At 57.2% G+C, this 27,066-nt stretch overlaps 1 protein-coding gene across 1 annotated transcript in view; it reads left to right on the forward strand.

Annotated features, from left to right (window-relative positions):
- Positions 1-27,066, forward strand: part of TTF2 (transcription termination factor 2) — a gene marked incomplete at its 3' end in the record, with an annotated part of 188,190 nt that overhangs the window by 128,938 nt on the left and 32,186 nt on the right. Inside the window, exons 11-12 of the mRNA XM_075584603.1 lie at positions 9,121-9,271; positions 26,418-26,523. Coding sequence (XP_075440718.1) covers positions 9,121-9,271; positions 26,418-26,523 — 257 coding nt within the window. The remainder of the gene's footprint in view (positions 1-9,120; positions 9,272-26,417; positions 26,524-27,066) is intronic.

Consider the following 27,066-nt stretch of genomic DNA (forward strand, 5'->3'; position numbering starts at 1 on the left):
ACCAATACAGGACATTGGCCTAAAATGGTTGTCTTGGAAAATGGCGTTTCTGATAGCAATCACCTCAGCAAGGAGAGTGGGAGAACTACAGGCGCTATCTGCTAAGGAGCCATTCCTAATCATACATCAAGACAAGGCAGTTCTTAGACCGATACATCAATTCCTGCCAAAGGTGGTATCACAGTTCCACATGAATCAGGAGATCGTGATCCCGTCTTTTTGTCCAGAACCAAAAAATAAGAAAGAGGAAAGGTTACACAAATTGGACGTGGTGAGATGTCTTAAGGTGTACCTAGAAAGGATGAGAGACATCAGAAAGTCTGACAAATTATTTGTCATTCCTGAAGGACCAAAGAAAGGTCAAGCAGCATCAAAGACTACAATTGCACAGTGGATTGTGGCTTGTATCAAAAGAGCTTATGAAAGCAAAGGACAAGATAAACCTTTGAACGTGAAGGCCCATTCTACAAGGGCCATGGCTACTTCATGGGCATTTAAAGCCCAGGCCACACCAGGGCAGATATGTAAAGCAGCTGTCTGGTCCTCATTCAATACATTTCTGAAATACTACAGACTAGACGTACAATCATCAGCTGATGCAAGCTTTGGGCGTAGAGTCTTAGAAACTGTAGTGAAATAAAGTGTAAAGTGTATTAATAAAGGTTGAACTGATAAGACATTAAACTGGTGTTGTCTAATCTGATGTATCCCTCCCTAAAATTTGCACTGCTTGGGTATGTCCCAATGGTGCCCACTGCCAGGGTGATCAGGAAAGGAGAAAATTTAAACAACTTACCGTAATTTTCTTTTCCTGGAACCATGGCAGTGGGCACATAGTTACCCTCCCTATGTATGTCAATGCCTATCAGTTATATATTTTCAGCTATGGAAGAATCGTAAGACTAAGGTGCAGGTAGAGGGAGGGGCCTTATATGGCCTACCTGCAAAAGTCTACTTCCTGTCCTACCTAGAGTGAGAAGGGATTAACCCAATGGTGCCCACTGCCATGGTTCCAGGAAAAGAAAATTACGGTAAGTTGTTTAAATTTTCTCCTTTTGCGCGCACTCGCACACACACTCGCACGCGCACACACACACTCGCGCACACACTCGCACACACACGCACGCGCACGCACACTCGCGCACGCGCACACACACTCGCGCACGCGCACACACGCTCGCACATCCCATATGGCAAATTATTTGGTCTCTATTTTTCCTATTCTCATAAATATTGGTTCGTTAAGTTGAATCTTTTGGCCCAAACATATGACGCTGCGGCCACGCCGCACTAAGTCCTCCCGGCAGGTCCGGCACGTACCAGGCTTATACCGGGTCCTTTGTGAGAAAAGAGGAAACAAAACCATAGACAATAGCAGTGACGTATATACTGAGGCAGCCATCAATGGGGACTGCACCTCAAATCCGGAAATACTTCTCGCGCAGTGTGTGTGCGCGTGTGTTTGTTACTGGGAGTACAGAGGTCAGATCCCGCGGCCTGCACCTCCTCCTGCGTACAGAGGTCAGATCCCGCGGCCTGCGCCTCCTCCTCCTGCGTACAGAGGTCAGATCCCGCGGCCTGCGCCTCCTCCTGCGTACAGAGGTCAGATCCCGCGGCCTGCACCTCCTCCTGCGTACAGAGGTCAGATCCCGCGGCCTGCACCTCCTCCTGCGTACAGAGGTCAGATCCCGCGGCCTGCGCCTCCTCCTGCGTACAGAGGTCAGATCCCGCGGCCTGCGCCTCCTCCTCCTGCGTACAGAGGTCAGATCCCGCGGCCTGCGCCTCCTCCTCCTGCGTACAGAGGTCAGACCCCGCGGCCTGCACCTCCTCCTGCGTACAGAGGTCAGACCCCGCGGCCTGCACCTCCTCCTGCGTACAGAGGTCAGATCCCGCGGCCTGCACCTCCTCCTGCGTACAGAGGTCAGACCCCGCGGCCTGCACCTCCTCCTGCGTACAGAGGTCAGATCCCGCGGCCTGCACCTCCTCCTGCGTACAGAGGTCAGACCCCGCAGCCTGCACCTCCTCCTGCGTACAGAGGTCAGATCCCGCGGCCTGCGCCTCCTCCTGCGTACAGAGGTCAGACCCCGCGGCCTGCACCTCCTCCTGCGTACAGAGGTCAGATCCCGCGGCCTGCACCTCCTCCTGCGTACAGAGGTCAGATCCCGCGGCCTGCGCCTCCTCCTCCTGCGTACAGAGGTCAGATCCCGCGGCCTGCGCCTCCTCCTGCGTACAGAGGTCAGATCCCGCGGCCTGCACCTCCTCCTGCGTACAGAGGTCAGATCCCGCGGCCTGCGCCTCCTCCTGCGTACAGAGGTCAGATCCCGCGGCCTGCGCCTCCTCCTCCTGCGTACAGAGGTCAGATCCCGCGGCCTGCGCCTCCTCCTCCTGCGTACAGAGGTCAGATCCCGCGGCCTGCGCCTCCTCCTCCTGCGTACAGAGGTCAGACCCAGCGGCCTGCACCTCCTCCTGCGTACAGAGTCAGATCCCGCGGCCTGCGCCTCCTCCTGCGTACAGAGGTCAGATCCCGCGGCCTGCACCTCCTCCTCCTGCGTACAGAGGTCAGATCCAGCGGCCTGCGCCTCCTCCTCCTGCGTACAGAGATCAGATCCCGCGGCCTGCGCCTCCTCCTCCTGCGTACAGAGGTCAGATCCCGCGGCCTGCACCTCCTCCTGCGTACAGAGGTCAGACCCAGCGGCCTGCACCTCCTCCTGCGTACAGAGGTCAGATCCCGCGGCCTGCGCCTCCTCCTCCTGCGTACAGAGGTCAGATCCCGCGGCCTGCACCACCTCCTGCGTACAGAGATCAGATCCCGCGGCCTGCGCCTCCTCCTCCTGCGTACAGAGGTCAGATCCCGCGGCCTGCGCCTCCTCCTCCTGCGTACAGAGGTCAGATCCCGCGGCCTGCGCCTCCTCCTGCGTACAGAGGTCAGACCCAGCGGCCTGCACCTCCTCCTGCGTACAGAGGTCAGATCCCGCGGCCTGCGCCTCCTCCTCCTGCGTACAGAGGTCAGACCCAGCGGCCTGCGCCTCCTCCTGCGTACAGAGGTCAGACCCAGCGGCCTGCGCCTCCTTCTGCGTACAGAGGTCAGACCCAGCGGCCTGCGCCTCCTCCTGCGTACAGAGGTCAGATCCCGCGGCCTGCGCCTCCTCCTGCGTACAGAGGTCAGACCTAGCGGCCTGCGCCTCCTCCTGCGTACAGAGGTCAGATCCAGCGGCCTGCGCCTCCTCCTGCGTACAGAGGTCAGATCCCGCGGCCTGCACCTCCTCCTGCGTACAGATGTCAGATCCCGCGGCCTGCACCTCCTCCTGCGTACAGAGGTCAGACCCAGCGGCCTGCGCCTCCTCCTCCTGCGTACAGAGGTCAGATCCCGCGGCCTGCGCCTCCTCCTCCTGCGTACAGAGGTCAGATCCCGCGTCCTGCGCCTCCTCCTGCGTACAGAGGTCAGATCCCGCGGCCTGCGCCTCCTCCTGCGTACAGAGGTCAGATCCAGCGGCCTGCACCTCCTCCTGCGTACAGAGGTCAGATCCCGCGGCCTGCACCTCCTCCTGCGTACAGAGGTCAGATCCCGCGGCCTGCGCCTCCTCCTCCTGCGTACAGAGGTCAGACCCAGCGGCCTGCACCTCCTCCTCCTGCGTACAGAGGTCAGACCCAGCGGCCTGCGCCTCCTCCTCCTGCGTACAGAGGTCAGATCCCGCGTCCTGCGCCTCCTCCTGCGTACAGAGGTCAGATCCCGCGGCCTGCGCCTCCTCCTGCGTACAGAGGTCAGACCCAGCGGCCTGCGCCTCCTTCTGCGTACAGAGGTCAGACCCAGCGGCCTGCGCCTCCTCCTGCGTACAGAGGTCAGATCCCGCGGCCTGCGCCTCCTCCTGCGTACAGAGGTCAGACCTAGCGGCCTGCGCCTCCTCCTGCGTACAGAGGTCAGATCCAGCGGCCTGCGCCTCCTCCTGCGTACAGAGGTCAGATCCCGCGGCCTGCACCTCCTCCTGCGTACAGATGTCAGATCCCGCGGCCTGCACCTCCTCCTGCGTACAGAGGTCAGACCCAGCGGCCTGCGCCTCCTCCTCCTGCGTACAGAGGTCAGATCCCGCGGCCTGCGCCTCCTCCTCCTGCGTACAGAGGTCAGATCCCGCGTCCTGCGCCTCCTCCTGCGTACAGAGGTCAGATCCCGCGGCCTGCGCCTCCTCCTGCGTACAGAGGTCAGATCCAGCGGCCTGCACCTCCTCCTGCGTACAGAGGTCAGATCCCGCGGCCTGCACCTCCTCCTGCGTACAGAGGTCAGATCCCGCGGCCTGCGCCTCCTCCTCCTGCGTACAGAGGTCAGACCCAGCGGCCTGCACCTCCTCCTCCTGCGTACAGAGGTCAGACCCAGCGGCCTGCGCCTCCTCCTCCTGCGTACAGAGTCAGATCCCGCGGCCTGCGCCTCCTCCTGCGTACAGAGGTCAGATCCCGCGGCCTGCGCCTCCTCCTGCGTACAGAGGTCAGATCCCGCGGCCTGCGCCTCCTCCTGCGTACAGAGGTCAGACCCAGCGGCCTGCGCCTCCTCCTGCGTACAGAGGTCAGACCCAGCGGCCTGCGCCTCCTCCTGCGTACAGAGGTCAGACCCAGCGGCCTGCGCCTCCTCCTGCGTACAGAGGTCAGATCCCGCGGCCTGCGCCTCCTCCTGCGTACAGAGGTCAGATCCCGCGGCCTGCGCCTCCTCCTGCGTACAGAGGTCAGATCCCGCGGCCTGCGCCTCCTCCTCCTGCATACAGAGGTCAGACCCAGCGGCCTGCGCCTCCTCCTCCTGCGTACAGAGGTCAGATCCCGCGGCCTGCGCCGCCTCCTCCTGCGTACAGAGGTCAGATCCCGCGGCCTGCGCCTCCTCCTCCTGCGTACAGAGGTCAGATCCCGCGGCCTGCGCCGCCTCCTCCTGCGTACAGAGGTCAGACCCAGCGGCCTGCGCCTCCTCCTGCGTACAGAGGTCAGATCCCGCGGCCTGCGCCTCCTCCTCCTGCGTACAGAGGTCAGATCCCGCGGCCTGCACCTCCTCCTGCGTACAGAGGTCAGATCCCGCGGCCTGCGCCTCCTCCTCCTGCGTACAGAGGTCAGACCCAGCGGCCTGCGCCTCCTCCTGCGTACAGAGGTCAGACCCAGCGGCCTGCGCCTCCTTCTGCGTACAGAGGTCAGACCCAGCGGCCTGCGCCTCCTCCTGCGTACAGAGGTCAGATCCCGCGGCCTGCGCCTCCTCCTGCGTACAGAGGTCAGACCCAGCGGCCTGCGCCTCCTCCTGCGTACAGAGGTCAGATCCAGCGGCCTGCGCCTCCTCCTGCGTACAGAGGTCAGATCCCGCGGCCTGCGCCTCCTCCTGCGTACAGATGTCAGATCCCGCGGCCTGCACCTCCTCCTGCGTACAGAGGTCAGACCCAGCGGCCTGCGCCTCCTCCTCCTGCGTACAGAGGTCAGATCCCGCGGCCTGCGCCTCCTCCTCCTGCGTACAGAGGTCAGATCCCGCGTCCTGCGCCTCCTCCTGCGTACAGAGGTCAGATCCCGCGGCCTGCGCCTCCTCCTGCGTACAGAGGTCAGATCCAGCGGCCTGCGCCTCCTCCTGCGTACAGAGGTCAGATCCCGCGGCCTGCACCTCCTCCTGCGTACAGAGGTCAGATCCCGCGGCCTGCGCCTCCTCCTCCTGCGTACAGAGGTCAGACCCAGCGGCCTGCGCCTCCTCCTGCGTACAGAGGTCAGACCCAGCGGCCTGCGCCTCCTCCTGCGTACAGAGGTCAGACCCAGCGGCCTGCGCCTCCTCCTGCGTACAGAGGTCAGATCCCGCGGCCTGCGCCTCCTCCTGCGTACAGAGGTCAGATCCAGCGGCCTGCGCCTCCTCCTGCGTACAGAGGTCAGATCCCGCGGCCTGCACCTCCTCCTGCGTACAGAGGTCAGATCCCGCGGCCTGCGCCTCCTCCTCCTGCGTACAGAGGTCAGACCCAGCGGCCTGCACCTCCTCCTGCGTACAGAGGTCAGACCCAGCGGCCTGCGCCTCCTCCTGCGTACAGAGGTCAGACCCAGCGGCCTGCGCCTCCTCCTGCGTACAGAGGTCAGATCCCGCGGCCTGCGCCTCCTCCTGCGTACAGAGGTCAGATCCTGCGCCTCCTCCTGCGTACAGAGGTCAGATCCCGCGGCCTGCGCCTCCTCCTCCTGCGTACAGAGGTCAGACCCAGCGGCCTGCGCCTCCTCCTCCTGCGTACAGAGGTCAGATCCCGCGGCCTGCGCCGCCTCCTCCTGCGTACAGAGGTCAGATCCCGCGGCCTGCGCCTCCTCCTCCTGCGTACAGAGGTCAGATCCCGCGGCCTGCGCCGCCTCCTCCTGCGTACAGAGGTCAGACCCAGCGGCCTGCGCCTCCTCCTGCGTACAGAGGTCAGATCCCGCGGCCTGCGCCTCCTCCTCCTGCGTACAGAGGTCAGATCCCGCGGCCTGCGCCTCCTCCTCCTGCGTATAGAGGTCAGATCCCGCGGCCTGCACCTCCTCCTGCGTACAGAGGTCAGACCCAGCGGCCTGCGCCTCTTCCTCCTGCGTACAGAGGTCAGATCCCGCGGCCTGCACCTCCTCCTGCGTACAGAGGTCAGACCCAGCGGCCTGCACCTCCTCCTCCTGCGTACAGAGGTCAGATCCCGCGGCCTGCACCTCCTGCGTACAGAGGTCAGACCCAGCGGCCTGCGCCTCCTCCTCCTGCGTACAGAGGTCAGATCCCGCCGCCTGCACCTCCTCCTGCGTACAGAGGTCAGACCCAGCGGCCTGCGCCTCCTCCTCCTGCGTACAGAGGTCAGATCCCGCGGCCTGCGCCTCCTCCTCCTGCGTACAGAGGTCAGATCCCGCGGCCTGCGCCTCCTCCTGCGTACAGAGGTCAGATCCAGCGGCCTGCGCCTCCTCCTGCGTACAGAGGTCAGATCCCGCGGCCTGCACCTCCTCCTGCGTACAGAGGTCAGATCCCGCGGCCTGCGCCTCCTCCTCCTGCGTACAGAGGTCAGACCCAGCGGCCTGCGCCTCCTCCTGCGTACAGAGGTCAGACCCAGCGGCCTGCGCCTCCTCCTGCGTACAGAGGTCAGACCCAGCGGCCTGCGCCTCCTCCTGCGTACAGAGGTCAGATCCCGCGGCCTGCGCCTCCTCCTGCGTACAGAGGTCAGATCCAGCGGCCTGCGCCTCCTCCTGCGTACAGAGGTCAGATCCCGCGGCCTGCACCTCCTCCTGCGTACAGAGGTCAGATCCCGCGGCCTGCGCCTCCTCCTCCTGCGTACAGAGGTCAGACCCAGCGGCCTGCGCCTCCTCCTGCGTACAGAGGTCAGACCCAGCGGCCTGCGCCTCCTCCTGCGTACAGAGGTCAGACCCAGCGGCCTGCGCCTCCTCCTGCGTACAGAGGTCAGATCCCGCGGCCTGCGCCTCCTCCTGCGTACAGAGGTCAGATCCTGCGCCTCCTCCTGCGTACAGAGGTCAGATCCCGCGGCCTGCGCCTCCTCCTGCGTACAGAGGTCAGATCCCGCGGCCTGCGCCTCCTCCTCCTGCGTACAGAGGTCAGACCCAGCGGCCTGCGCCTCCTCCTCCTGCGTACAGAGGTCAGATCCCGCGGCCTGCGCCGCCTCCTCCTGCGTACAGAGGTCAGATCCCGCGCCCTGCGCCTCCTCCTCCTGCGTACAGAGGTCAGATCCCGCGGCCTGCGCCGCCTCCTCCTGCGTACAGAGGTCAGACCCAGCGGCCTGCGCCTCCTCCTGCGTACAGAGGTCAGATCCCGCGGCCTGCGCCTCCTCCTCCTGCGTACAGAGGTCAGATCCCGCGGCCTGCGCCTCCTCCTCCTGCGTATAGAGGTCAGATCCCGCGGCCTGCACCTCCTCCTGCGTACAGAGGTCAGACCCAGCGGCCTGCGCCTCTTCCTCCTGCGTACAGAGGTCAGATCCCGCGGCCTGCACCTCCTCCTGCGTACAGAGGTCAGACCCAGCGGCCTGCACCTCCTCCTCCTGCGTACAGAGGTCAGATCCCGCGGCCTGCACCTCCTGCGTACAGAGGTCAGACCCAGCGGCCTGCGCCTCCTCCTCCTGCGTACAGAGGTCAGATCCCGCCGCCTGCACCTCCTCCTGCGTACAGAGGTCAGACCCAGCGGCCTGCGCCTCCTCCTCCTGCGTACAGAGGTCAGATCCCGCGGCCTGCGCCTCCTCCTCCTGCGTACAGAGGTCAGATCCCGCGGCCTGCACCTCCTCCTGCGTACAGAGGTCAGATCCCGCGGCCTGCACCTCCTCCTGCGTACAGAGGTCAGATCCCGCGGCCTGCCCCTCCTCCTGCGTACAGAGGTCAGACCCAGCGGCCTGCGCCTCCTCCTGCGTACAGAGGTCAGATCCCGCGGCCTGCACCTCCTCCTGCGTACAGAGGTCAGACCCAGCGGCCTGCGCCTCCTCCTCCTGCGTACAGAGGTCAGATCCCGCGGCCTGCGCCTCCTCCTCCTGCGTACAGAGGTCAGATCCCGCGGCCTGCACCTCCTCCTGCGTACAGAGGTCAGATCCCGTGGCCTGCGCCTCCTCCTCCTGCGTACAGAGGTCAGACCCAGCGGCCTGCGGCTCCTCCTGCGTACAGAGGTCAGATCCCGCGGCCTGCGCCTCCTCCTCCTGCGTACAGAGGTCAGATCCCGCCGCCTGCACCTCCTCCTGCGTACAGAGGTCAGACCCAGCGGCCTGCGCCTCCTCCTCCTGCGTACAGAGGTCAGATCCCGCGGCCTGCGCCTCCTCCTCCTGCGTACAGAGGTCAGATCCCGCGGCCTGCACCTCCTCCTGCGTACAGAGGTCAGATCCCGCGGCCTGCGCCTCCTCCTCCTGCGTACAGAGGTCAGACCCAGCGGCCTGCGCCTCCTCCTGCGTACAGAGGTCAGATCCCGCGGCCTGCGCCTCCTCCTGCGTACAGAGGTCAGATCCCGTGGCCTGCACCTCCTCCTCCTGCGTACAGAGGTCAGATCCCGCGGCCTGCACCTCCTCCTCCTGCGTACAGAGGTCAGATCCCGCGGCCTGCACCTCCTCCTCCTGCGTACAGAGGTCAGATCCCGCGGCCTGCACCTCCTCCTGAGCCTCCTCCTCCTGCGCCCCTGATTTGTTTCCCTTACCGTTGCAGATTCCTCTCTGTTGGTCTCTCGCGGGACTTTAATTATCTGCCCGGCGTCCCTCGTCCACCACTGGAAAAAGGAGGTAGAGAAGCGGGTGTCCGACGGCAGATTGCGGGTCTACCTGTATCACGGACCCAACCGGGAGAGAGACTGCCAGGTGTAAGTGCAGACTGCCGGGGGGTGTAAGTGCAGGCTGCCAGGGGGCGTAAGTGCAGACTGCCCGGTGGTGTAAGTGCAGACTGCCAGGGGGTGTAAGTGCAGACTGCCCGGGGGGTGTAAGTGCAGACTGCCAGGGGGTGTAAGTGCAGACTGCCCGGGGGGTGTAAGCGCAGACTGCCCGGGGGTGTAAGTGCAGACTGCCAGGGGGTGTAAGTGCAGACTGCCAGGGGGTGTAAGTGCAGACTGCCAGGGGGTGTAAGTGCAGACTGCCGGGGGGTGTAAGTGCAGACTGCCGGGGGGTGTAAGTGCAGACTGCCAGGTGGTTTAAGTGCAGACTGCCCGGTGTAAGTGCAGACTGCCCGGTGGTGTAAGTGCAGACTGCCAGGGGGTGTAAGTGCAGACTGCCCGGTGGTGTAAGTGCAGGCTGCCAGGGGGTGTAAGTGCAGACTGCCGGGTGGTGTAAGTGCAGACTGCCGGGTGGTGTAAGTGCAGACTGCCGGGTGGTGTAAGTGCAGACTGCCAGGGGGTGTAAGTGCAGACTGCCGGGTGGTGTAAGTGCAGGCTGCCAGGGGGTGTAAGTGCAGACTGCCGGGTGGTGTAAGTGCAGACTGCCGGGTGGTGTAAGTGCAGACTGCCGGGTGGTGTAAGTGCAGACTGCCCGGTGGTGTAAGTGCAGACTGCCATGTGGTGTAAGTGCAGACTGCCAGGGGGTGTAAGTGCAGACTGCCGGGTGGTGTAAGTGCAGACTGCCGGGTGGTGTAAGTGCAGACTGCCCGGTGGTGTAAGTGCAGACTGCCGGGTGGTGTAAGTGCAGACTGCCGGGTGGTGTAAGTGCAGACTGCCGGGTGGTGTAAGTGCAGACTGCCGGGCGTAAGTGCAGACTGCCCGGTGTAAGTGCAGACTGCCCGGTGTAAGTGCAGACTGCCAGGTGTAAGTGCAGACTGCCCGGTGGTGTAAGTGCAGACTGCCCGGTGGTGTAAGTGCAGACTGCCCGGTGGTGTAAGTGCAGACTGCCATGTGGTGTAAGTGCAGACTGCCCGGTGGTGTAAGTGCAGACTGCCCGGTGGTGTAAGTGCAGACTGCCCGGTGGTGTAAGTGCAGACTGCCCGGTGGTGTAAGTGCAGACTGCCCGGTGGTGTAAGTGCAGACTGCCCGGTGGTGTAAGTGCAGACTGCCCGGTGGTGTACTGTAAGTGCAGACTGCCCGGGGGTGTAAGTGCAGACTGCCCGGCGGTGTAAGTGCAGACTGCCCGGCGGTGTAAGTGCAGACTGCCCGGCGGTGTAAGTGCAGACTGCCCGGCGGTGTAAGTGCAGACTGCCCGGCGGTGTAAGTGCAGACTGCCGGGCGTAAGTGCAGACTGCCGGGCGTAAGTGCAGACTGCCCGGTGGTGTAAGTGCAGACTGCCCGGTGGTGTAAGTGCAGACTGCCCGGTGGTGTAAGTGCAGACTGCCCGGTGGTGTAAGTGCAGACTGCCGGGTGGTGTAAGTGCAGACTGCCGGGTGGTGTAAGTGCAGACTGCCGGGTGGTGTAAGTGCAGACTGCCGGGTGGTGTAAGTGCAGACTGCCGGGTGGTGTAAGTGCAGACTGCCCGGTGGTGTAAGTGCAGACTGCCCGGTGGTGTAAGTGCAGACTGCCCGGTGGTGTAAGTGCAGACTGCCGGGTGGTGTAAGTGCAGACTGCCGGGTGGTGTAAGTGCAGACTGCCCGGTGTAAGTGCAGACTGCCCGGCGTAAGTGCAGACTGCCCGGGGGTGTAAGTGCAGACTGCCCGGTGTAAGTGCAGACTGCCAGGTGTAAGTGCAGACTGCCCGGGGGTGTAAGTGCAGACTGCCCGGGGGTGTAAGTGCAGACTGCCCGGGGGTGTAAGTGCAGACTGCCCGGCGGTGTAAGTGCAGACTGCCCGGCGGTGTAAGTGCAGACTGCCCGGCGGTGTAAGTGCAGACTGCCGGGCGTAAGTGCAGACTGCCCGGTGTAAGTGCAGACTGCCCGGTGTAAGTGCAGACTGCCCGGTGGTGTAAGTGCAGACTGCCCGGTGGTGTAAGTGCAGACTGCCCGGTGGTGTAAGTGCAGACTGCCCGGTGGTGTAAGTGCAGACTGCCCGGTGGTGTAAGTGCAGACTGCCCGGTGTAAGTGCAGACTGCCCGGTGTAAGTGCAGACTGCCCGGTGGTGTAAGTGCAGACTGCCCGGTGGTGTAAGTGCAGACTGCCCGGTGGTGTAAGTGCAGACTGCCCGGTGGTGTAAGTGCAGACTGCCCGGTGGTGTAAGTGCAGACTGCCGGGTGGTGTAAGTGCAGACTGCCGGGTGGTGTAAGTGCAGACTGCCCGGTGGTGTAAGTGCAGACTGCCCGGTGGTGTAAGTGCAGGCTGCCCGGTGGTGTAAGTGCAGACTGCCCGGTGGTGTAAGTGCAGGCTGCCCGGTGGTGTAAGTGCAGACTGCCCGGTGGTGTAAGTGCAGACTGCCCGGGGGTGTAAGTGCAGACTGCCCGGGGGTGTAAGTGCAGACTGCCCGGGGGTGTAAGTGCAGACTGCCCGGGGGTGTAAGTGCAGACTGCCCGGGGGTGTAAGTGCAGACTGCCCGGGGGTGTAAGTGCAGACTGCCCGGGGGTGTAAGTGCAGACTGCCCGGGGGTGTAAGTGCAGACTGCCCGGGGGTGTAAGTGCAGACTGCCCGGGGGTGTAAGTGCAGACTGCCCGGGGGTGTAAGTGCAGACTGCCCGGGGGTGTAAGTGCAGACTGCCCGGGGGTGTAAGTGCAGACTGCCCGGGGGTGTAAGTGCAGACTGCCAGGGGGTGTAAGTGCAGACTGCCCGGTGGTGTAAGTGCAGACTGCCCGGGGGTGTAAGTGCAGACTGCCCGGTGGTGTAAGTGCAGGCTGCCAGGGGGGTGTAAGTGCAGACTGCCGGGTGGTGTAAGTGCAGGCTGCCAGGGGGTGTAAGTGCAGACTGCCGGGTGGTGTAAGTGCAGACTGCCGGGTGGTGTAAGTGCAGACTGCCGGGTGGTGTAAGTGCAGACTGCCAGGGGGTGTAAGTGCAGACTGCCGGGTGGTGTAAGTGCAGGCTGCCAGGGGGTGTAAGTGCAGACTGCCGGGTGGTGTAAGTGCAGACTGCCGGGTGGTGTAAGTGCAGACTGCCGGGTGGTGTAAGTGCAGACTGCCCGGTGGTGTAAGTGCAGACTGCCATGTGGTGTAAGTGCAGACTGCCCGGGGGTGTAAGTGCAGACTGCCCGGGGGTGTAAGTGCAGACTGCCCGGTGGTGTAAGTGCAGACTGCCCGGTGGTGTAAGTGCAGACTGCCCGGGGGTGTAAGTGCAGACTGCCCGGTGGTGTAAGTGCAGGCTGCCCGGTGGTGTAAGTGCAGACTGCCCGGTGGTGTAAGTGCAGACTGCCAGGTGTAAGTGCAGACTGCCCGGGGGTGTAAGTGCAGACTGCCCGGGGGTGTAAGTGCAGACTGCCCGGTGGTGTAAGTGCAGACTGCCCGGGGGTGTAAGTGCAGACTGCCGGGTGGTGTAAGTGCAGACTGCCGGGTGGTGTAAGTGCAGACTGCCGGGTGGTGTAAGTGCAGACTGCCCGGTGGTGTAAGTGCAGACTGCCATGTGGTGTAAGTGCAGACTGCCCGGGGGTGTAAGTGCAGACTGCCCGGGGGTGTAAGTGCAGACTGCCCGGTGGTGTAAGTGCAGACTGCCCGGTGGTGTAAGTGCAGACTGCCCGGGGGTGTAAGTGCAGACTGCCCGGTGGTGTAAGTGCAGGCTGCCCGGTGGTGTAAGTGCAGGCTGCCCGGTGGTGTAAGTGCAGACTGCCAGGTGTAAGTGCAGACTGCCCGGGGGTGTAAGTGCAGACTGCCCGGGGGTGTAAGTGCAGACTGCCCGGGGGTGTAAGTGCAGACTGCCCGGTGGTGTAAGTGCAGGCTGCCAGGGGGTGTAAGTGCAGACTGCCGGGTGGTGTAAGTGCAGGCTGCCAGGGGGTGTAAGTGCAGACTGCCGGGTGGTGTAAGTGCAGACTGCCGGGTGGTGTAAGTGCAGACTGCCGGGTGGTGTAAGTGCAGACTGCCCGGTGGTGTAAGTGCAGACTGCCCGGTGGTGTAAGTGCAGACTGCCCGGTGGTGTAAGTGCAGACTGCCCGGTGGTGTAAGTGCAGACTGCCCGGTGGTGTAAGTGCAGACTGCCCGGTGGTGTAAGTGCAGACTGCCCGGTGGTGTAAGTGCAGACTGCCGGTGGTGTAAGTGCAGACTGCCGGTGGTGTAAGTGCAGACTGCCCGGTGGTGTAAGTGCAGACTGCCCGGTGGTGTAAGTGCAGACTGCCCGGTGTAAGTGCAGACTGCCCGGTGGTGTAAGTGCAGACTGCCCGGTGGTGTAAGTGCAGACTGCCCGGTGGTGTAAGTGCAGACTGCCCGGTGGTGTAAGTGCAGACTGCCCGGTGGTGTAAGTGCAGACTGCCCGGTGGTGTAAGTGCAGACTGCCCGGTGGTGTAAGTGCAGACTGCCCGGTGGTGTAAGTGCAGACTGCCAGGTGTAAGTGCAGACTGCCCGGGGGTGTAAGTGCAGACTGCCCGGGGGTGTAAGTGCAGACTGCCCGGTGGTGTAAGTGCAGACTGCCCGGGGGTGTAAGTGCAGACTGCCGGGTGGTGTAAGTGCAGACTGCCGGGTGGTGTAAGTGCAGACTGCCGGGTGGTGTAAGTGCAGACTGCCGGGTGGTGTAAGTGCAGACTGCCATGTGGTGTAAGTGCAGACTGCCCGGGGGTGTAAGTGCAGACTGCCCGGGGGTGTAAGTGCAGACTGCCCGGTGGTGTAAGTGCAGACTGCCCGGGGGTGTAAGTGCAGACTGCCCGGTGGTGTAAGTGCAGGCTGCCCGGTGGTGTAAGTGCAGACTGCCCGGTGGTGTAAGTGCAGACTGCCAGGTGTAAGTGCAGACTGCCCGGGGGTGTAAGTGCAGACTGCCCGGGGGTGTAAGTGCAGACTGCCCGGTGGTGTAAGTGCAGACTGCCCGGGGGTGTAAGTGCAGACTGCCCGGTGGTGTAAGTGCAGGCTGCCAGGGGGTGTAAGTGCAGACTGCCGGGTGGTGTAAGTGCAGGCTGCCAGGGGGTGTAAGTGCAGACTGCCGGGTGGTGTAAGTGCAGACTGCCGGGTGGTGTAAGTGCAGACTGCCGGGTGGTGTAAGTGCAGACTGCCGGGTGGTGTAAGTGCAGACTGCCGGGTGGTGTAAGTGCAGACTGCCCGGTGGTGTAAGTGCAGACTGCCCGGTGGTGTAAGTGCAGACTGCCCGGTGGTGTAAGTGCAGACTGCCCGGTGGTGTAAGTGCAGACTGCCCGGTGGTGTAAGTGCAGACTGCCCGGTGGTGTAAGTGCAGACTGCCCGGTGGTGTAAGTGCAGACTGCCGGTGGTGTAAGTGCAGACTGCCGGTGGTGTAAGTGCAGACTGCCCGGTGGTGTAAGTGCAGACTGCCCGGTGGTGTAAGTGCAGACTGCCCGGTGGTGTAAGTGCAGACTGCCCGGTGGTGTAAGTGCAGACTGCCCGGTGGTGTAAGTGCAGACTGCCCGGTGGTGTAAGTGCAGACTGCCCGGTGGTGTAAGTGCAGACTGCCCGGTGGTGTAAGTGCAGACTGCCCGGTGGTGTAAGTGCAGACTGCCCGCTCAGTATCAGCCCAGTACTGACAGCGGACACACTCACTGACAGGTGTAAGTACAGACTGGTGGGGAGAAGCTTGTGGGGAGCGCAGGTATCACCATATATAGGGAAAAAAATATATATAATAGTGTAGTATGCCTTAAACAGAAAAAGCAATCTATATAGGAATCCTGATTGGGAACCCACATTCTCCCAGTTTAAATTCAGCAGTAGATAGTAATGGATGAAATGATGTGGACTCAGCAGTATGCAGGGGGGTCTTGCTTGACATAAACTCCCTGGTGTCAGCAGAATAAACCCTCGGTAGATAGAATGACACCTTTAGTGCAACATTGTATGTTCACTAACAGTATATTGGTAAAAGCAATTAATATTGCACTCCCATGAGCACCATGTGCAGAGACACATAGAAATCAATGCGCAGCTTCAGCGTTTGCCATCCACCCCACTCCCGAAGTTGCGTCGCGTCACTTCCGGTCCGGCCCGTCGCGTCAATCCGGTTTAGCGATCAATCGCAGAATGGATCCTCATGGGCTCTGGGGCATTCAGGGTACACTTCTGGACTGCTGCCTGTTCACTCAACGCGTTTCGCTGCCTCAGCAGCTTCGTCAGGAGTACGATCTATAGCATAACGCTTCATTTGTCCATATATATACCCTTGATTGGTTCTGATTGGATGGTGTTCTGATTGGATTGAATTCACCACTTCCTATTGGCTGGAACATTGTCTAGTGATTGGCTAATGGGCGGGACAACTATAATACATAGTAAATTACACAGTTTTATTAATACAATCATTAAACAAATATAAATAACATCAATATACTTAAAATAACTAGTACATAGAAAAACTAATACATATATATAGAAACTAGCTAATACATATAAATAGCTATATATACTTGGGGTAATTCATTGTGTACCATTATTATGTGACACTCAACATAACATATGTAAATGGGAGATCGATGGAATTAGATAAGGAGAAATAGAATGGAATGGGGAAAAAGAGCAAAAGATAAATTAGTATTCCACATTAGTTACAATGCATATGAACATGCGCATATATATATATATATATTTTTTTTTTTAAATGTATATCTTATAATGACATAAAATCATCACATATATATTAAAAATCATTATATAAGGACGTCACCGCCGATGGTTAGCTAGGAAGAGAGCTCCCGGCACCCTCGCATAAAAGCTATCAGAATAGGCATTTTCCCCCACCCCAAACCCCCCGAATTTGATACGCAACCCAGCAGCTAACATCAGGGAGATGACGGGGAAGGCTCAAAAACGGAACCCAAACCCAGTCACCAAATTTTTCGCTCCGACACAGCGCCAGGCAGATATCAGCCCTGAAGGACAAGATGGCGCCGAGGAGGAACCGACATAGCCCGCCTGAGACGGACCCCCCCGTTCTGAATAAAGAATTTTTTGACTCACTCATCGTCAAAATGAGGAGGGGGGTACAGGAGGACACAGAGAAGGCCCTCCAGACCGTGGGAGCGCTGACGGAAAGTACTGAGGACCTAGAGGCGAAAATGGAGGGAGTATCCAACGCGCAGGCCGAGACCCACGAGGAGGTCTCAAGATGTGGGGACGCAATCCGCGACTTGCAAAATGCCCTCGAGGACCTCGAGAACAGGGAGAGGAGGCAGAACATCCGCCTCAGAAACATCCCTGAAGCCATCACCCATGAAGAACTGCAACCCTACCTCCGCAGACTCTTTCTACAATTGGTGCCTGACCTATCTGAGCACGATCTGCACGCCGACCGGGCACAACGAGCCCTGGGCCCAAAACCATCGGACCCCAACCGGCATAGAGATGTGGTGCTCAGAATGCACGCCTACTCAGCAAAAGAGCGGATCATGGCGGCTGCCAGGGATCTGCGCTCCGTGACGATGGATGGAGTGGCCATCCAGCTCTTTAACGACCTTTCCCACCTAACTGTGAGTAAAAGAAACGCGCTGAGACCACTTACCTCCCACCTAAGAGACCAAGGGGTTAGATACCGTTAGGGATTCCCCTTTAAGCTAGTGGTGCTCCGTAATGGACGCCACTACACGGTGTCTGCCCCTGAAGATGCGAGAGACTTCCTCAAAGCACTAGGGATCCCTCCTCCACAGAAGAGCAACCGCCCCCCCACTGATGCGGCGACTGAGACAGACCCCCAGGATACCCCCGTGCATCGGAGAGGCTGGCTAGCCAACGACTTTGCTGAACCCCGATGATCCTGGTATCCCCCGGAACTGAAGGAGACTTAGGGCGCCCTCACCGGCACTCTACACAAACCGTGCTCCAACAACAACAGTAAATCTCCCCCAACCACACAAACAACCAATAAAGATGGCTGCCGCGAACGATTTCAGCCCCTAGGAGGCCCCGCAGGCCCTAATGCACCAGCTCACGAGCCCCCCCCCCCTCCCTACCAGGCCCCCCCCCTCCAGTTTCCCCCCCCTACCCCTGCCCCATTCTCCCCTCCCACCCCTACCCCTGCCCCCCCTTCTCCCCCCCCCACCACCCTCCTCCCAACCCGAGAAACCTGCCCTCTCACCTCACCGTTTCCCCCCGGCGCAAGGGGAACCATCGCTGTACTCACCGAAATCCAGAAATCTGACGAGGAAAGCACCAACCCCGCGCCGCCCCCCCTGCCTGGCAGAGGTCGTCCTCACCAGACCCCGATTGTCGCGACCTGCACCCGACCTCCAGCCTTGGGAGATCCAGCTCCAGCGGCAGCACGCCAGGAACTCGGCAGAGAGATGTGCCTTCCCAGAGACAGCCACCTGACGTCCCCTTCCCCTCCGAACCGCGGAGGACAGGGTCGTATACAAGAACCCTGGCTCCCCTCCCGGCTCCCCCCATCTCCCCCCCCCCCCAAGATAGGCCCAAATCCTTCCCGACCCACACCGAGAGGGGTCTATGCCCCCCCCTCCGCTCCCTCTATCCCGAGTGCGACCACCCCCCCTACCCCCTAACTCCCCTTGCCCCCGACGAACCTCCCCCCCCCCCCCCGCCAGCCGAGCCAAGGACCAGGTTGATTGGCCCCCAACTGACATTGATGGCCCTCATTATCCCCCAATGAGACTCGCTTCCTCCAATATCGGACTAAACTATGCATAACTATTTTGTATCGCTATGTCTCAGTGTTTCAACCAATACTGTTTGGACAAGAGCTAATTACAATGTCTGAATACTATGCAGGTATAGGAAACGGTCCTGCCCAAGGACGCCCACCCCCCGAAAACTGACAGAACTGTCTAGCCACTGAATAAGCTTGTAAATACAATGTGCCCCCTCAGGATTTAAGAATAATGTATAAAGAACTGTAGAGATTTGCAAGCCTGCCACAGGCCTATCTCTGTGCCCCCTTTGACCTCCAAAACATGCCCCAAGATACCCCCCCCCCCATAAAGATGCAACACTGCCTGCTCAGGATTATGTAAAAATATATGTGTACGGTACAGATTCACAGGCCCCCCGTCTATAAAGGTACCCCCATCTCCATCTCCCAGCACCTAGACACACCGTTTCGACATTGTCTATATCTGTGTCCCCTAAGAGCCCCAAAACATGCCCCAAGGTACCCCTCTCCCCCTTCCCCACCCCCCCTTCCCCTCCCCCCTCATCCCCTATATGTACGCAATACTGTCTGCTCAGGATTTAAAAAGAATGTATAAAGAACTGTGGGGATCTGCAAGCTTACCACGTGCCTGGCTCTGTGCCCCCTATGAGCCCCTAAACATGCCCAAAGGTTCCCCCCCTCCCCCCCCTTCACCCTCACACCTCCCTTCCCCCCTCCCCCCCTTACCCCCCCTCCACCCTCACACCTCCCCACCCTCCCCCTCCTCCCCATCCCCTCTCCACCCCCACACCTCCCATCCCCTCCCTCTCCCCCCCCTCTTCCCATCCCCCCCCTCGCCCCCCCCCCTCGCCCTTCCCCCCCCTCTCCTCCCCATATCATGGCCCAAAAACTAGTTGGAACCATACCTTACTTGAAACTACTGGGTTCTCCGCACTGAAGTGTGGTGTACTCTTATCTATGTACCAAACGCAGCCCCCTGCCCAAGTTTCCCTCCCCCCCCCCATTTTTCTCTGCCACACAGCGAGGGTGTTGGACCTCGTTCGCTGGCCCCATTCTGTGCGTGACGCCCCGAAAAGTCCTCCAGGGGCTTTTTGTGCCCCCTTCCCTTGCCACCATGGTGTCAAGAGGAATCTTCTTTGGGCTCCCGGATAGCCCACCTTCTTTCTTGCCCTCTTGTGTCCTCCCCCCCTCCCCCCCTGCCCCTCCCCCCACAGACCCCTTCCAGAGCCCCCCTCAGGGACAATCTGAACCTCCCCCCGCCCTTGTGTTCTAAGGTTCTATCCAACCCTGACGTGGGAACAGCTCGGGGTCAGGGGTTCTCTCCTGAGATCCACCACCCCCACTAATGGCGTCGATTAAAATTATCTCCCTCAATGTCAAGGGTCTCAATTCGGTCCGCAAACGCAAATTAGCCCTCCAAGAACTTAAAAAGACTAAAGGCGATATAATCTGCATCCAAGAAACCCACTTCAATTCCCCAGACCCGCCCAACACATTCAAACACACGTTCCCCCAAGCGTTCTACGCATCCTCCCCCAATAAAAAGCGAGGTGTGGCCATACTAATTAAGAACAACACACCATTCGCCCCAACAAAAGTAACCAAAGACCCAGAGGGACGCTATGTACTACTCCAAGGGACACTGTCAGGCTCTCCCATAGCCATCCTTAATATCTACGCCCCTAACGCAAACCAAACCTAATTTCTCCAGAATCTCCTCGGAACCTTAGACCAACCGATGCTCTCCTCTCTTCTCCTAGTCGGAGACGCAAACATGGTCCTAAACCCGGACCAAGACAAATCTAGTCAGTTTGCGACCCCATACTCTGCCCAGATACAGAAAAAAGCCCAAAAGTTCCGAGACATCTTGAAAGATTACTCGCTGTCGGATATCTGGCGGACCCAGCACGTGGGCCAGAGAGACTACACCTTCTCAGCCCCCCATCAGTCTAACTCGCGGATCGACTATTTCCTAGGCACCAACAATGTGCTCCAGGCATCCTCCCACTCTGACATAGGCCCAATTACTTGGTCCGACCATGCCCCTATCGCACTCACCCTCTCTCTGCCATTCGTCAAGTCATCGGTGTACAAATGGAAACTCAACCATTCGCTCCTCAATGACCCACAGGTGGTCAAGACGATCAAACAAAAACCAGGCACTTTTTTCCAACTAAACAAAGGCTCGGTCCCAGCAGCAGCAATGCTCTGGGAAGCGCACAAAGCCACTATTAGAGGAGAACTCATCTCTTTATTCTCCTATAAGAAGAAATTGAAGCAAAAAGCCCAAAAAGAACTCACTGAAAAAATCTTAGCTCTAGAGCACCTACACAAACAATCCTCCTCGAAAAAAGTGCTTAGAACCCTTGATAAGGCAAGATCGGAATTAAAAGTACTACAACTTGACGAGGTAGAGAGAGCGCTGAAATGGATCAACCAGAATTTCTACGATAGGGGTAATAAAGCGGACAAGCTCCTGGCCTCGAAATTAAGAGGCATTAAGACTAAGGCCCAGATCACGAAAATCAGGACCAAAAACGACCAAATTTCATACAATGAGAAAGACATTGCGTGCCAATTTGCGGAGTTCTATACAGACCTCTACAACCTCCACCCCCCCAACCAATTAAACGATAACGCCAAGGTGACCTCCGAGTACTTAACCCAATGTAATCTTCCGTCCCTTTCACAAGAAGAACTTGAGTTCTTAAATCAGGAGATAACTCGAGAAGAGCTGGATAAAGCCATCTCCTCACTTAAAATAGCTAAGACGCCCGGGCCAGACGGGTTCTCCAATGCTTATTACAAGAAACTAGCAGCACCCCTCTCCCCGCATCTCCTGGGAATGTTCAACTCTTTCCTACAAGGAGAACCGATACCAGGCACTATGTCAGCAGCCAATCTGGCCATCATACATAAAGAGGGCAGGGACCCGCTCCAATGCGGCAGCTACCGCCCAATATCCCTATTAAACACTGACCTCAAGCTTTTCAGTAAGATCCTTGCAAACAGACAACCCTATTCTCCCCAGACTAATTCATATAGACCAGGTGGGCTTTGTGTCAGGAAGACAGGCCTCTGACAACACCCGCAAAATTATTAATATTATAGACCATGTGCACCTCAAACAATCCCAGGCCCTGATCCTCAGCCTCGACGCCGAGAAGGCCTTCGACCGAATCAAATGGTCCTTCCTTGACCAGACTATGCTCCAGTTCGGTTTCTCGGGCCCATTCCTCGAAGGGGTCCGAGCCCTTTATTCAACCCCACTGCCCTTTTAAAACTACCAGGTGGGCTCTCCAACCCAATAAAGATCCAAAACGGTACCAGACAAGGTTGCCCCCTATCCCCCTTACTTTTTGCCCTGTCTATAGAGCCGCTAGCTGCTCGGATTAGAGCTGAACCCAATATTAAGGGCATTCTAATCGCAGACAGGGAATACAAAATCTCCCTGTTTGCGGATGATGTTATTCTAACCCTGTCAGAACCGCACACCTCCCTTCCCAACCTAGAGAAACTCTTAGACCATTTTGGCCATCTGTCAGATTACAAAATAAACACAGACAAATCAGAGGCCCTCAACATCTCCCTCCCAGATCCCATATGGAAACTTCTACAAAATAATTTTAAATACAAGTGGTATAGCTCCCACATCAAATATCTGGGGATAAAAATAGCGAGCTCGTACAGCTCATTGTACCAAGCCAATTATCCCCCCCTCTTCCGCCAGAGCAAGAGAGACCTGGAGGCCTGGCAGGCCCACCAGATCTCGTGGTTTGGCAGAATAGTATCCACCAAAATGAATGTCCGCCCCCGACTGCTCTATTACTTCCAGACCCTCCCTGTCCCTGTCCCACTAACAGAATTGAGGAATATCCAAGCCCATATTCTGCGCTTTATTTGGTAGCAACGGAGACCTAGAGTCCCAAGGTCGGTGCTTCTGGCGTCGAGGACGAGAGGGGGCCTGGGGGCGCCGGATGTAGTCCGGTATTACCAGGCGGCCCAGCTGAGGCAGGCGGTGGTATGGAACAACCCCCCGACCTCTAATTGCTGGTTAGAAATAGAGACGCATCCCCCACACCCCTCTCAGCCCTACTGTGGGCCCAGACCCATAAAAGTAGAAAGCCCCTGAGATTCGACCTGGGGGCAATGAGATGCACGTGGTCGACATGGTTAAAAACTAAAGGGAAATATGGCCTAACTTCATCCCCATCTCAACTCACCCCCCTATTCGGGAACCCGGACTTCCCGCCCGGTTGCTCCCGAACTCAATTCGGCCAATTTCAAGGCCTAAATGTCAGAGTGATTGCGGACTTGCTGGAAGGCGATGAGGTCATGCCCCTCCGAGAACTTAGAGTTAAATTATCGTCCTTTGATCTCCCCATATTCCAATACCTGCAAATCAGACACTTCCTGAGAGCCAATCCCCTAGTCTAAAATTCCCAACGCGCTCCAGATTCGAGACCCTATGTCTCAAAGGCGAGTACCAGAGGGGCTTAATCTCTGAGATATACAAAACATTGGAGGCAGCCCAACCTCCCCCCAACCACTCGTATATGCAAAAGTGGAGCGAAGACCTGAACACCCCCATAGACCTGGAGGATGTCTGGGAGGCTGCTACCAAAACATCAATTTGTACTGTCACAAAAGAAAATATCTACAAAATACTATTTCAATGGTACCTGACCCCGAGTAGACTGAGCCAGATCTATCGAGGCACCTCTGACGAGTGCTGGAGGGGATGTGGTCAAAAGGGTGACATGTCCCACATTTGGTGGACATGCCCGGAGATCCAGAGATTCTGGACCCGGATCCAGAGCCTCCTGACTGAGACTCTGGACTTGGAGGTCCCACTGGACCCCCTGACCTACGTGCTGGGAAAACCAATCGATGACCTCCCTGCCCCCATAGCTAGACTCACATCTGCGATCTTAACGGCCGCCAGATGCTGCATTGCTGCGGCCTGGAAGCAAGTTAAAGCCCCCTCCAGGAGAACGGTAATTACAAGAATAGACGGGGTTATGAATATGGAGAGACTGACAGCCATGCTGAGGCAAAAAATGCCACAATTCTATAGAACCTGGGAACCTTGGCCGGGGTCAGGAACCCCGACACTGGTACAAGCCTTACTGCAACACTAGATCCCACATTCCGAGCCCCAAGCCGCCCCTCCCCCACCACAACCTTCCCCCCCCCGCTCTCTCCCCAAGTCGTTCTCAACTATCCACCTGCCCTTCGTCATCCCCTCTCTTTTCACCACTGTAAATGGAAAAAGGTTTGTGTGTCACCAACTGCCTCCTTGTCATATACATGTAATGTGCCTCATTGACATACTGTCCTGCTAGGTTATGACTGTTAAATGTACCAATGCATCAAATGACACCAATAAAGGAAAAATATTTAAAAAAAAAAAAATCATTATATATATATTAAAAATCTAAAAATATATATAAAACAGTATATAAAACAATATATATATATATATATATATATATATATATATACACATCCATATAGAACATGCATATACACTATAATTTATTAAAATACATAAAAACATATACATAGACATACATACGCATGCTTATACTGAGAATTGGAAACACTGCACTAGTAATATAGCAGTATAATGTATAATAAATTAATAATAATAAATTAAATTAAAGTGAGCACTGGAAGTGACCGTTAAATGATGAACTCTAAAAGAGGAAACACACAGTGTATAAATAACTACTGTATATAAAAACACTAATCTCTATATCTGCGTTTAATCCTGCTGGACTCAACGTTTTTAACCGGTGAATCCAGAATGTCTCCCTTTTAATTAGTTCTTTAGTTCTATCACCACCTCTCCAATTCAATGGGACGTGTTCAATCCCCTTAATAATTACATCTTTTGGATTGGAGGCATGAAAACGATTAAAATGTTTAGGAACACTATGTGTGTCCATCTTGCGTCTGATGTTCCCTATATGTTCCAGTGCTCTAACTTTCAAGGCACGAGTAGTCTGACCTACATATTGTATGCCGCAAGGGCATTCCAATAAATAAATAACATATACCGAATTGCAATTAATAAAATGTTTTATTTTAAAAGCCTCATTAGTAATATTTGATTTAAAAGTGTCTTTTGCCCCTTTACAGCAAAAGTCACAGACCTTACAGTTACCACATGCATGAAAACCTTTAGGGAGTTTCAACCAATTGCTATCATTTGTGTCATCTTGTTTGTTTCTCAAGACACTCGGCGCTAATTTCTGCTTCAAGTTGCTTGCTTTGGTATATACAATGTTTGGCCTTGCTGGTAAAACTCTTCCTAAAATAGGGTCGTTCTGTAAAATGTGCCAATGTTTATTTATGGCACTTTTAATTTTATTTGCATCTCTATTGTATTGGGTCATGAAACTAGTGGTAAAGTCTATCTCATTATGTCTCATCCTATTGATGTTCGGTTTGATTAAAAGTTTCCTGTCAAGGAAATCTACTTTAGATTTTGCTTCTTTAATTCTTGTGGGACTGTATTTCTTCTCAAGGAATTTATTCGTCAGTATGCGTGATTGTTCCTCATAAATTTCTTTTTTACTACAATTCATCTTTATCCGCATAAATTGGCCTTGAGGTACATTAGAAATCCACCTAGGGTGATGGCAACTGCTATTTAATATATAATTGTTGCCATCTACCGATTTAAAAAATGTTTTAGTTAAAATAATATTCTCAATATAAATCTCAAGGTCTAAAAATTCCACTTTGGTTTTACTAAAATTCGATAAAAATTTAAGATTAAAATTATTGTTATTAATGTAATCTAAAAATTGCTTTAATAAAATTTCGTCGCCATTCCAAATAAAAAACACGTCGTCGATATATCTTTTCCAGAGGACCAGATTTGCACCAGTAGCCAATCACTAGACAATGTTCCAGCCAATAGGAAGTGGTGAATTAACCCACCATCCAATCAGAACCAATCAAGGGTATATATATGGACAAATGAAGCGTTATGCTATAGATCAAACTCCTGACGAAGCTGCTGAGCCAGCGAAACGCGTTGAGTGAATTTTAACTGGGAGAATGTGAGTTCCCAATCAGGATTCCTATATAGATTGCTTTTTCTGTTTAAGGCATACTACACTATTATATATATTTTTTTCCCTATATATGGTGAAACCTGCGCTCCCCACAAGCTTCTCCCCACCATTCAAGACAGGAGAAACGGGATCTTCTTCAAAGAGGGTTGAGCAGCGAAGTTCGCCATTTATATACTTTTATGATTTATGAGCACTTTGATTATCGCTATTAATCACTAATAATCACTATTTATTTAATTATTTATTTATTACACTCATTTAGAAGCGCCTCACTTTTTTTGTCTAACACTTGTAAGTACAGACTGCCCGCTCAGTATCAGCCCAGTACTGACTGCAGACACACTCACTGCCAGGTGTAGCAGACACACTCACTGCCAGGTGTAGCAGACACACTCACTGCCAGGTGTAGCAGACGCACTCACTGCCAGGTGTAGCAGACGCACTCACTGCCAGGTGTAGCAGACACACTCACTGCCAGGTGTAGCAGACACGCTCACTGCCAGGTGTAGCAGACACGCTCACTGCCAGGTGTAGCAGACACGCTCACTGCCAGGTGTAGCAGACGCGCTCACTGCCAGGTGTAGCAGACGCACTCGCTGCCAGGTGTAGCAGACGCACTCGCTGCCAGGTGTAGCAGACGCACTCGCTGCCAGGTGTAGCAGACGCACTCGCTGCCAGGTGTAGCAGATGCACTCGCTGCCAGGTGTAGCAGACGCACTCGCTGCCAGGTGTAGCAGACGCACTCGCTGCCAGGTGTAGCAGACGCACTCGCTGCCAGGTGTAGCAGACGCACTCGCTGCCAGGTGTAGCAGACGCACTCGCTGCCAGGTGTAGCAGACGCACTCGCTGCCAGGTGTAGCAGACGCACTCGCTGCCAGGTGTAGCAGACGCACTCGCTGCCAGGTGTAGCAGACGCACTCGCTGCCAGGTGTAGCAGACGCACTCGCTGCCAGGTGTAGCAGACGCACTCGCTGCCAGGTGTAGCAGACACACTCGCTGCCAGGTGTAGCAGACACGCTCACTGCCAGGTGTAGCAGACACGCTCACTGCCAGGTGTAGCAGACGCGCTCACTGCCAGGTGTAGCAGACACGCTCACTGCCAGGTGTAGCAGACGCGCTCACTGCCAGGTGTAGCAGACGCGCTCACTGCCAGGTGTAGCAGACGCCCTCACTGCCAGGTGTAGCAGACGCACTCACTGCCAGGTGTAGCAGACGCACTCACTGCCAGGTGTAGCAGACGCACTCACTGCCAGGTGTAGCAGACGCACTCACTGCCAGGTGTAGCAGACACACTCGTTCCCTGGGTCCCTCGCTCTTTTCATGAACGGTGTCTGTATTTTTCATCCCCCAGACTGGCAAAATATGACATCGTAGTGACCACATACAGCCTGGTGTCCAAAGAGATTCCTGTGACCAAGGGTGAGGGAGAGACTCCGGCCAAGGATCAGGAGCTGGGGGTGAGTTACAGGCGTGCAAGGGTCTCTGCGGGAGGGAGACCCCCGGCCAAGGGTCAGGAGGTGAGTTACAGACGTGCGAGGGTCTCTGCGGGAGGGAGACCCCTGGCCAAGGGTCAGGAGGTGAGTTACAGACGTGCGAGGGTCTCTGCAGGAGGGAGACCCCCGGCCAAGGGTCAGGAGGTGAGTTACAGGCGTGCGAGGGTCTCTGCAGGATGGAGACCCCTGGCCAAGGGTCAGGAGGTGAGTTACAGGCGTGCGAGGGTCTCTGCGGGAGGGAGACCCCCGGCCAACGGTCAGGAGGTGAGTTACAGACGTGCGAGGGTCTCTGCAGGAGGGAGACCCCCGGCCAAGGGTCAGGAGGTGAGTTACAGACGGGCGAGGGTCTCTGCAGGAGGGAGACCCCCGGCCAAGGGTCAGGAGGTGAGTTACAGACGGGCGAGGGTCTCTGCAGGAGGGAGACCCCCGGCCAAGGGTCAGGAGGTGAGTTACAGGCGTGCGAGGGTCTCTGCGGGAGGGAGAGACAGCCGGCCAAGGGTCAGGAGG

Source organism: Ascaphus truei, unplaced genomic scaffold (assembly GCF_040206685.1).
Source record: "Ascaphus truei isolate aAscTru1 unplaced genomic scaffold, aAscTru1.hap1 HAP1_SCAFFOLD_670, whole genome shotgun sequence".
Lineage (NCBI taxonomy): Eukaryota > Metazoa > Chordata > Amphibia > Anura > Ascaphidae > Ascaphus > Ascaphus truei.